This window comes from Acomys minous (genome assembly GCF_964271855.1).
Source record: "Acomys minous genome assembly, chromosome: 14".
In the NCBI taxonomy this organism is placed as follows: domain Eukaryota; kingdom Metazoa; phylum Chordata; class Mammalia; order Rodentia; family Muridae; genus Acomys; species Acomys minous.
The window spans coordinates 82539767-82552193 of record NC_140496.1 but is presented as its reverse complement, the minus strand read 5'-3'; the positions used below and the strand labels follow the sequence as shown (position 1 = coordinate 82552193).

General features: G+C 39.4%; 1 protein-coding gene across 47 annotated transcripts in view; it reads left to right on the top strand.

Moving 5' to 3' along the window:
• Positions 1–12427, top strand: part of ANK2 (ankyrin 2) — a 574434-nt gene that overhangs the window by 378783 nt on the left and 183224 nt on the right. For all 47 annotated transcript variants that reach the window (XM_084755448.1, XM_084755450.1, XM_084755414.1 and 44 more), the window contains one exon: positions 7520–7621. In XM_084755448.1, the coding sequence (XP_084611574.1) occupies positions 7520–7621 (102 nt within the window). The remainder of the gene's footprint in view (positions 1–7519; positions 7622–12427) is intronic.

Genomic DNA, 12427 nt, shown 5'->3' with positions numbered 1-12427 from the left:
CAATCTCACTGGTAATTATAGGCAGATTCCTGAGTGTTACACGCAAAAGACCTCAGACTGTCTATACTTCCATGTCCATTTCCATGGGGCTGCACAAAATCATCAGCCCAAGGAAATGTGTCACAGTGGAAAAACCTGTGCAGCTTGTTTTAAAATGTTCTAATGTCAGGGAAATAATTGGGAAACTTTCACTTCATGACTTGATACTTGGTTCAACCTTGAATAATTCAAAATGAAGAAAGCAATGCAGCTTAGACTGTGCTGTCTGTGGGGCAGTCTGTGCTGTGCCACGAAGCTGCTTGTGACTGAGGGATGCCTGCTTTCAAGCAGATGGCCTCTGAAGGCAGAGAGTAGTCAGACAAATAGGGATAAAAATCACATTGCCTATCTCAAGGGGACAGCAGTGAATTAGCACTGCAGGATGCCTAGCACAATAAAACATCGAGGAAGGATATGCCCACTTCATTGGGCCTGGTTTTTCATACCATGAGAGTTCTAAAAACCATAAAGGGAGATAAAATGTAATTTAAGTCTACTTATCCTCATCCTTAATACATTTCATTGGGGGCGCACTTTAATGCCCTTCTTGGAGAATACGCTGTAATATCATAACACACTGATTAGTCAGGGAGTGAAAAGCATTTTATTCAGATATACTTTAAAGTGCCAAACAAGCCGTTGTAACAGAGATCTTTTTATCCATGACTAAAAGTTGTTAGAGTTTATTATTATTTGTTTGTAAAACAAATGCTTTATGATCAGTAAAGATCCAAAAGGGATTTTCTTTTAATTTCTGTACATGCCATGCAAGTACAGTGAACACTTTTGTGTAGTCCCTCTGGCATGTTGGGTTGGTTCAACTAGTTAGACATGAGGAACATCATTAGGTATAGGATTTGTAGGACAGTGATTTTGTGTGCTGGTGATACAGTTCAGTTGATAGAGTTCTTGCCTAACGTGTACGGAGTAGTGGGATTATTCTCAGAATCACAAAAACCATGTGATGTGGCCTATGCCTAGAATCGCAGCCCTCGTGGGGCAGAAACAAAACCAGTCTTGGCAGCATAGTAGATTCAAGGCCAAGTCCCGAACAGTTTCCCTTGTTATCCAAACGATATCGGTGGAAGATCCTCAGTTGATGTCTGAGGGCTGATGTCAACAGAATGCAGAGGAGCTGATGAACTTTCAGTGTTAGGAGAGATGGCTGAGTGGTTGGACTAACTCCTGTCCTCCCAAAACAGCATCTCTATATGGCCATGGCTGGCCTACAACACGCTATGTAAATCAGGGTAATTCACACTCACAGAGCTGTGCCCACCTCTGCCTCCTGAGTGTTGGGATTAAGGGCGAGTGCCACCATACTTGGCTACTTGCTGCTCTTGCATGGGGGCTGTGTTCAGTTCCCAGCAACTACACAACTCACAATTGTTTGGAACTTCAGTTCTAATGACCTTTTTGTTCTCTGAGGGCACCAGGCACACGTGTGCTACAAATACATACATGTAGGCGAATATTCATACACAAAAAAATAAAAGGAAATCTTACCAAAAAATTCTGCCAGCTGGGTATGGCAGCACATGCCTTTCATTTTGATGCCAGCCTTGTCTACATAGTGAGTTCCAGGCCAGCCAACCAAGGCTTCACAGGGAGACACTGTCTAAAAGAAAAAAGAAAAGAAGAAGAAAAAAATCTGATGTTAATTTCATTTTTGTATACTGTTGGTATATGACGTGCATATTTCCATGCTATTTTAACTATTAAGAGCATATTGTAGAAAAACCATAACATTCAGCCTAAGACTTGTATAATATTTTATTTGTCTTTACACATTGTCTTGAGTTCAACAAAAACTAATGCACATATGTGGGCATACACACACACACACACACACATATATACATACACAAGCATACACATACACAAACACACATACACACATGTATATATCCATATACACAAACACACATGCACAAACGCATGCACACATACAAATACATGCAAATGTGTACACACATGTCTGGTAGATCTCACTTGCTAGGCACTGATTTAGAAGTACAAAGAGATACACCAGAGTAATCTTCTGTGTTCTGTCATAGGCTGGCCATCTACGTGATCTGGAGCATTTACTCTGCTCATCAGATTAGTATTGAAATAGCCTAATAATAAGTGTAATTATATTTAGCACTGAGTAGAGTCCTGGGTTCTGAGCCATTAGTAAAAAACATTCTTACAGGATATCATGGGCCTGGGGAGCACACTTTCCTTCTCACAGTCATGCTGGGTGTAAGGAAAGTCCTATTTTGCTGATGTTGCGATTCAGAAATGGAACTGTGTCAAGACAAATTGAAGAGGAAGCCTTTGGTTGTTGGCTGGAGATGTCACACAAGGGTTATAAAGCGGGCTCACTTAATGATTACCATATGCTGCATATTCAAATAGGCGGAACTGAGCATTTGAATTCCTTCCAGAGAGTGGAGCTTTATAGGCCTTGTACAGTTGGTTATAGAGTTTGGAGGTTCCAGGGACAGACACAAAGCAGCAAAGCAGAGAGAAGTTCCTGGATTGACCAGACCTTCTCACAAAGGAGTTGCCATTGTTTTTTTTCTTCTTGATTGAGCTTTGGTGTGAGAAGTTCCTGGGCCGAAAACAGAAAACTGGAAAGCTTGCTTTCTTCCTGCTAATCCTTGTCTTAAAATCTCTACTTTTATTTTTTAATAATCGGAGAGAAAGACAGGTTGGCAAAAAACCTTCTCCTCTCCTTCCCTCTCCCCTCCCCTCCCCCCTCCCCTCCCCTCCCCTCCCCTCCCCTCCCCTCCCCTCTCTTCTCCTGTCCTCTCTTCTCCTGCTCTCCTCCCCTCTTTTCTCCTTTCCTCTACTCTCCTCTGTTCTTCCTTCTTCTCTTCTTCCACCCCTCCCCTCCCCTCCTTTCTTCTCCCCCCCTACTCTCTCTGTTTGCATCCTCTTTTATCTCCTTATTGATTAAAAGTAACCAGACTCCTGTCATCTAGAGCTCTTTTGTCAAGAGTTGTAATCACAGATTGATGTCACATTTGTATCTGTCAATGTGTATGTGCAAGAAAGGAAAAGTATATTTCTATGCAAAAGAACGCATTAGAACCTCAGTAAAGTTCCTTTCTTTTCTATTTATAAATTTTGGAAGTTTATTCTAATTCTGTCCTTGAAATGTATGTTTTTAACCAAATAATAATAATAATAATAATAATAATAATAATAATAATAATAATAATAATATTTATTTATTTTAATTTCCTCACCTTGGGAAAACTAAGTCCTTTTACAAGGTTGAAGAGGAATCTCACATATATTAAACTAAGAGGTTCCTGGCAGGGTGGCACATATAGTACATTTACTATACCACTAGGAATATTATTCACTAACCTTTCAGGGTTTTTTTCTAAGTCTTGAAATGTATCCATTTAAAAAAAATTAACTCAGAAAAGAGACACCCAGTTATGAAAACACTCTGTAACAACAAAGGCAGCTGCCACCTGGCCATTCCTCAGAGAAGCTTGGCAGAGGTCCTTGTGCACTTCCTGGAGCTTCTGTAGATTGTCTCTTAAAAACAAAAGATTAATTTGTATTTATGTATATGTGTACGTTTGCATAAGCTTATGCCACATTTATGTGGGTGTACCCAAAGGCCAGAATAGGGTACAACGTGTACTGGAACTGGCGTTGCAGTTGGTTGTATGCTGCTCATTGTGGATGCTGAGAACCAGTCACAAGTTTTTTGGAAGAGCAGAAAGTGCTTTGTAATCAGGGAGCCAGCATCTGTCCAGCCCTCTTGATTGACCTTGTAATGCTGTATATACATTGCCACTTTTCTCCCCATTCCTAAATGAACAAGTTTCTGGGTTTTTCTCACTCAGATCTTAAGTGTTGGAAATAGCAGTAGGTGAAGGTAAGAATTGCCTGTGCAGTACTGATGTCATAAATGATGGTGTAGCTTACAGATCATGGAGATCATGGAGACCAAGGGCATAAGTGTGGTCATGAGAAAAGACACGACCCTAGTTTATCAGGGAACAATCTGTAATGTTTTCTACTTTGATAATTTGTGCTGTTGGGGAGGAGAATAGCAGAGGTTTCTGATTCTGATTCTGATAAATGTGAAAATAATCTTGAATCTGCCCCCATCTTCAAGAAATCATATGACCTAAGAAACTTTCTAGGCATCTTTCCTCATAATGACACATCATTCTTTATAGTCTTGATATGGGTATTGATTATGCAGTGCATATGGTTTCTTTACCTTTTTTCTTGTTCCACAGTAAATACTCAATAAATATTACCTACAGTTATTTGTTTCATATGCAAACTGGAAGTATCTCCTTGACTCAGTTTTTTTTAAAGATTTATTTATTATGTATACAGTATTCTGCCTGCAAGCCAGAACAGAGTACCAGATCTCATTATAGATGATTGTGAGCCACCATGTGGTTGCTGGGAATTGAACTCATGACCTTTGGAAGAGCAGTCAGTGCTCTTAACCTCTGAGCCATCTCTCCAGCCCCCAGTTTTTAATACAGTTTATTTTGAAAAAAAACCTGTTTACATAATAATATTTTTATATTTCACACACAGGACTTGATAATATTTTGTTTTTGTTGATTTATAGTAAAAAAGAAAATAAAATTTTTTTGGTGAACTCTTCATAGTGCCATGTTTAACATCGAATTATACGTAAGTGATGTAGCAAGAAACCTGGAGGGGAAAAAAATCCCACTGTAGTTTAGCATTAACTGAAAACAGCAAAGATAATTGCATAGGAGAAGCGGTTTTTTTTTTTGTTTGTTTGTTTGTTTGTTTTCCTTTATTAATTTATTCTTGTTACATCTCAATGGTTATCCCATACCTGTATCCTCCCATTCTTCCTTCCCTCCCATTTTCCTCTTATTCCCCTCCCCTATGACTGCTCCTGGGGGGGATTACCTCCCCCTGTATATGCTCATAGGGTATCAAGTCTCTTCTTGGTAACCTGCTGTCCTTCCTCTGAGTGCCACCAGGTCTCTCCCTCCGGGGGACATGGTCAAAGGTGAGGCACCAGAGTATGTGAGAAAGTCATATCCCACTCTCCACTCTACTGTGGAGAGTGTTCTGTCCATTGGCTAGATCTGGGTAGGGGTTTAAGGTTTACCGCCTGTATTGTCCTTGGCTGGTGCCTTAGTTTGAGCGGGAACCCTGGGCCCAAATCTGCCTATCATAATGTTCTACTTGTAGGCTTCTAGGACCCTCTGGATCCTTCTACTTTGCCATTCTCCCATAGCAGCCTTATTCATAATAGCCAGAACATGGAAACAGCCTAAGTGTCCATCAGTAGAAGAATGGATAAAGAAACTGTGGTACATATACACTATGGAATACTATTCAGCTATTAAAAACAAGGAATTCCCGAAATTTGTGGATAAATGGATTGAGCTAGAAATGATCATAATGAGTGAGTTAACCCAGAAGCAGAAAGACTCAAATGGTATACACTCACTTATATCTGCATATTAGCCCAAGGGGCATGTCCCACGAAAGCCTTCACTTACTAGGAAACTGAGACAGTGGGGAGGATATTCTAGGAGAAGCGTTTTAAAGTGAATCACGGTTCTGTCCCTGCCACATTGCAGATGGATTCAGGGCATGCTGCCGTGGGCATGACTTTCAGGAAGGATGTAGCACGAGGCATCCAGGGAAGGAGAACATTTCCACACTAGTCACATCATGAGGCATTCCCGAAGAATCAGAGCACACATTTTGCATGTCTAGATTTCAGCCATGCCTTTCAACTCTTGAGCATCCATGTGACTTGGAAGCCTGTAACCCATGTGGTACTTGGACCAATGTGAGATAATTCAGTTCTTGGGTTTTCAGGTTCCTGAGTGTAAATCGCTTAATGATCTGCAAGCTATCATATATTTGAAAATCCCCGAGAAAATATTCTCAATTCCAACACCTGCCCGTCATCACGGATCTTAAAAAACAGCTTTGACGCAATGTGCCAAGAATCCCTGCCAAGTGTAGTCTTCTTCGTGGGAAGGGGGCTGTGCAGACTACTAAAGGCGATGTCATCAAACTTGAAAGCAAACAGAACTCGTCAAACTCAGCTCTCACATCCAAATGCAGGACTCATGTCCCTCTTTGGGCCTCCTTTCTCCTTGGTCAGATATTATACTACAAGAAAATTTACAATAGTTACATACGTGTCTTTCCTAACAAAAGCTTATTGTCATTATTATGTTAAGGTTGGAGAGTCAGAGTATTTATCCAAGCCTGGGGCGATCGTTAATTCTGCCTTTGGAACAGCCTCCTGACTTTCCTTCCATGAGGCAAATACAGCTGATTTTCCCAGGACCAGATTTGTGGAAACTGTGGGAAGATGAAAACCTGAAAACAAAGTCTCCATCCAGAGGGCTCTCATCTTTAGCAAGACATCTCAGTCTAGTATTATGTCAGCTGGTTTACATTTAACAGTGTTTTCCCCCAGACCACTAGGAGTACGAAATTTGCATCAGCCTAGTGCACACCTGCCAGCTAATGCTTTCCTTGTCTCCAAAGCATCTTTTCCCTCTCAACATGAGGTTGGATGACTGCAGTGACCCCAACTCAGCGTTCTTCCGCTGAGTCATCTGAAAACTAACAGTAAAGAAACACAAAGAGGAACCCAAGCAGCTAGTTTTAAATTCCTTTCTTTCTTTCTTTCTTCCTTTCTTCCTTTCTCTCTCTCTCTCTGTCTGTCTCTTTTTCTCCGTCTCTCTCTCTCTCTCTCTCTCTCTCTCTCTCTCTCTCTCTCTCTTTTTCACTTGCCATTGGGCACAGTATCAGTTCACTAAAAACCGAATGTGAAAGGAAATGGATAGGGCCTGTGAAGATGGCCCAATGCATAAAGCACTTGCTACACAAGACCAGAGCTAGCATCCCCAGAACATAGCAGACATGATGGACCCTGTAATCCCAGTACTGGGGAGACAGCGACAGAGGAGCCCAAGGGCAAGCCAACTCACAAAATTACCCACTGGACATTTCCTACCCCCATAAATAACACAGAAAGTAGAGTGGTGATGGATCAAGACACAGGCCTCCACGATCACACAGCCTCCTGCACCACCCCCCTCACATGTCTACCCATACACATGTGAACAGCCTTGCAGACAACACTGAAACCCAGGGGGAAAAAATCTAAAGTGGATAACAGTAGAATTTTGCATAGTGTAAATTCATCTTTGTATTGGCTGAAGAATTTGGAGTAAAGCAGTAATGGTCACTTTTATTTTGATGGTTCCTTTGTATTCTTGTATGTATAAAGTGTGTTTCTCATTATTTTCAACATCCTTAAGCCATCGTGTGGTTGTCACCTTATGCTATGAATGAGATACCCCAGTGTTTTAAAGCCAGTACTGAACATTTCCCAGCCAAAGCTTGTCTGATGTGCAGGGTTCACACTCTTGTCTTCCTGTATCTGGTACATTGGTGGTTCTGCAGATTCATCAAAGGGCTTTTCTTTCTCTTACAGTCTGACAGCAATGCCAGCTTCCTCCGCGCTGCCAGAGCAGGCAACCTGGACAAAGTCGTGGAGTATCTGAAGGGGGGCATTGACATCAACACCTGCAACCAGGTAAGGGGAAGTGGCTAGCTTTAGGCCATACATTGAGCAGCACCCATCATCCAAGCAGTCTCAGAGCACAATGCTATTTTCTCTTCATATAGATTTACTGAGGTGTCACAAAGTTTATCATTTTTAACACATTACTGACTTTTGAAATGTCGATGTTTGATTTTAGAAGTACTATTGCTTGTGAAGTATAGGAAAATAAATGTCAGTATTTTCCTCTGAAATGATGTGAACCACCTAATCTGGTATTTTGAGTGGTTAAGAATAATGTAATACTTAGTTCAAGGTCATCCTCAGCTGCTCAGCGAGGTCAAGGCGAGCTTGGGCTAAAAACAACACTTTCCGCCAACTGGTTTAGAAATATAGTTAATTCTGAGAATATATAAGAGTACTTCATTAATTTAAATGAAGTATTTAGATGCTATAGAAAACTATCCATTTTTTATTTTACTTGTCCCCAAGAGTATTGATATTTTCGAATCATTTTTGTGATTTTTGTAATGTAAATTGAAGTGTCTAGAAGAACCCAGTAATCACTATAGTTTATTGTTGTGGTTGTTGGTTTAATTGTGTGTGTGTGTGTGTGTGTGTGTGTGTGTGAATAATAAAGAATAAGAGGTCATGTCAAGAGTGAGCGACAGATAGTATAATGAAAGAAATAATTATGGCTAATGTCATGTTCATAGGAGGTATATTTCATTATTTGATTCCAAATTATCTCGGAGTTGTTGGATGCTGCTTTGCATCTGCCCATGCATTCGGTCCACTTATACTAGATCTCTAGAGCCAAGTTTCCTAAGCTGCGGCTTGTGCCTTTTATGGGGTTAAAGAACTGAATGTAGATGTCACAAGACACTGTTAAGAAGAAAATGCCTTTGAATGAGCAATTACCAAAATTAATTTGGAATCAAACTGTAATCAACCCAAGGTGTTTCTCTCAGTGCTTTCCCTGTTATAACGTACAGTTCTCAGCCTTGGTTCTAGACACACATCATGAGCACTTTAGCCTAAGGAAATTCCATAGAGTTCAGCATCATTGGACACATGCAAAGTTTTCTTTTTATAAGAAAATGTAATAGTTTAATTATAAAAAACAAAGACTTTTAATATTTCCTGACCCTCATCTCTCAGCATGCAAATATCAAATTAGTATGTCTTTGGATTACATTACATTAGAATATTTGAATTTAAAAATTTGTTGTATGAATTCCTGACTTAAGAATCATTAAAAAAAAAGCATTAAATGAAGTTTGGTTTGGTGTTAGGGGCAGAATTGCCCGTGATTTCAGAGAAGACACTCAGCAGATTTCTGCTATTTTCTAATATGTACTCATGTGAAATGACATTGTTAGAATGGGTGGATATAAAATCAGAGTACCAACCTGGTGGTGGCACACACATTTATGATCAGAGAAACTCTGTTAAAAAAACAACAAACAAACAAATATATATACCCATCAACTCTAAGACATCTGTCATCAAATATTCATCCAAGATTCAATTTTCATGCAAAAATAAAGAAACATTCCCATTTCAGTAATACATATATTCACTTTCATCTTTACTAAATGAGAAAGTACAAAATTGCTTTAAAGCAAGTTTCCTTGTGTTGTATTATTAGGCAATGCTTGATTTATGTGCATATTTTATATTGCTATATATACTCACCCAGAGTTCCATAAAATTACTTGAGTGGAAAGAGGTCATAAGTGGAAAAAGCCTTGCTTTTAAAAAGCCAGTGAAATTGGCAAATCTCTTGAATCCCAAAATGCAATTTGCTTATTTATCACCCCTAAATGATTATCTCCCTAAATTCCTATCTATTCATTTTGTCTCCATTTGTGTTTACTAAACATTTTGGAGAGTCTCATGGGAGTCGCTACATGTTGGGTCCTCATCTTGTCAGTAAAAGAACTTAAGACCAAACTCGGACAATAGCCCTAGGATGATTTTATTACAGTTTAAAAGCAAACCTCAGGGAGGTGAGCTGTAAACTTTGACAGCTGCCAGGAGGCAGCTGCTCAGAGCTAAGCTGGCATGGAGGTCAGCCAACATGGTGGGCAGGCAGCCCACGTCAGGGAGGGAGATTTGGAAAAAGAGAGAAGCCCAAAACATCCTTAGGAAAATGACAAAGAAAAAGAGGCGTGGGCAGGGGGGATGGGAAGGATTACACATTTTTTGAGGAACTCAGAAAAAATGCGCAGACTCCCTTGCTTAGGAGACTGTCACGCCCAACTTGATTAACTCTTGAACAAGATAATCCCATATATCCATACAGAGGTGGAGTCTATTCTGTATTATGCCACTGTGTCAATCCCAGGCCAGTGTGCATCTCTAGCGTGTACCACTGTGGACCATCTACATCTAGGCTCGCATTCACTTCAGAGTCTTCACGGTCACTTGGCATAGTGACCACGAACCCCCACACTTTCAGTTGTCTCTTGTCTATTCTGGTCACTTCATTGCTATTTTATGTTGCCGTTCTAAAATAAAAGCCTATTTTTTATTTTATTCTGTATGCGCTTCTAGCATACAGAAGTCTCCTGTGGCTTGACCACCCGTAAGAGCAGGGCCATCGTGTTACAGAAAGTCTCTATTTCCTGTTGAGAATCACTGGTGGGAGAGACATTGTCACTGAGGACAGGGTTTCTCGTCTTTTAGCAATGTTGATACTGGACAGTACTTTGGGACCAAATAGCTTCCTCTCCATGTATAGATGGAATAAGATCACATGAGATGCTGAATCTTCCCTCTTTATCTTGTTTTCCATTAGGAATAATTTTATCTGATATGCTTCTATTACTCTTTTGAACAAATAATTTGAACTTTATTTATTTATTATATTAAAAAGAAAACCAAGCTCCGATATGTATATATGTATTCATACATATATTTACTCAATAAAATGTATGTGTTTGAATTTGAAATGTGCTCTATTTTTAACCTATTACATTAGATTCATTAAATAAATTAAATATATTCCCAAATTTTAGTACCAATTAATTCACTTTCTAAGTTGTCAATATATTAATAAATAGGAAATACAGTTATTACTCCATTTAGGTAAATATTAAATAAACATTTCATAATTAATACCCAAAATAGCATTGAGTAAAATGAAAATAACTTATTTTAGACCAAGTTCATATCATGTTAAAGTAATTATATGACAGGTTAACAGTTATTAATTTTTTTTTTTAGGCACCATTTTAGGAGGGAGTTCTCTCTTAATAGTAAATTCTGTATTTGTGCGTGATCAACACTAAGCCTAACTTTTTGAGTTAGTCTGAAAAGTTTTAACCAGTCCAGCATGTTTCTTCTAGTAGCCACCAACTCCCTAATGTTTCACCTTAAAAGAGCATTTCTCTGAGACATGATATCATAAACCAGAGGCTCATAGTCAAGTTCTATAACTTTTGGAAGTTATCTCAGTTCAGCAAGTGGAATTGCTCCAGTCTGTAAACAGAGTGAAGACACACTCAATGCTTCCTTCCCAGGGATGCAATGAAAGTTAAACTACAAAACGAGACACTTAAACATAGTCTTCTAAGGTTCCTACAGTCTAATTACAACTACTGTACATAATCAATGAAGAAATTATAATTGACTCCCACAAAACTAAAAGGTGATTGTCTCAAATCACTTAGATTTAACTGGTTTTAAGTATTGTTGCCTGTATTTGATGCATTATTATTATTATTATTATTCAGAAATGTAACTAAAAGTTATAAAGTTAAAGTAATAACAGTTAATGGGTTATTGCGCATCAAGTTTTGGACCCTGAGTTTTTCAATTATCTGAGACAAAACCTCTTGAGATGTGGGGTAAGCCTGGGTTTACTTACCCAGAAAATGAATCTATGATGGTTAAGTAATATTCTTGGGGTCACACAAGTCTATGTGTCATATCCAAATTGTATCTGCTGCAGGACATCTTTTTTTTTTTTTTCACTTTACATCCCAATTACAGCCCCATCCCTTGTCACCTTCTGGTGCCATCCTCCCTCTCTCGTATTCCCTCCTTCCTTCCATGTCCTCAGAAAGGGAAAATCCTCTTCCCCTAATATCTGACCTCAGCCTATCAAGTCTCATCTGGACTGCCTGTATCCTCTTCCTCTGTGGCCTGGCAAGGCTGCCACACCAGGGGGAAATGATCAACATGTGAGGGCCAGAATCTATATCAGAAGTAGTCCCTACTCCCCATATTATGGGACCCATAAAGAGACTGTGCTACCTACCTACCACATCTGCACAGAGGGTGTAGGTCCTCCCCATGCCTGGTCCTTGGTTGGCACATCAGTCTCTGCAGTACCTCTTCCCCTCAGATTTGTTGGCTCCACTGATTTCCTAGTGGAGCTTCGCAGGACATCTTGAGCAGATATTTGAGCTGCCTTTCAGGATATACAGAGACATAGTCCTTTATCCTGAAGCTTGGATCATGTCAATAATTTACCATTGTTAATAGAAAAGAGTATTTATTTATTCTCAGATTAATGCAATAGATAAAGGAATCCCTAAGGCGAAGAAAATCATCACCAGAAATTCCACTGTAGTTACCATGAATTCTACTAAAATTCTAATAAAATGTAGAACTGAAAATAATTTCCAAATACATATGAAAATGAAATCAGCATCCATTGAAGCCAAAATATTCCTATTTCTAATTATGTCACACTCACATACTATGGCGTAGGGACAAAGAGGGGACAGGGTATTCTCTGCTTTTCTTCTAAGCCGGGGTTGCCAGGGAGCATTCTGACATGCAATATAGAAACCAGCACTCTCTGTACCCTGTTACTTTCTCAATGAA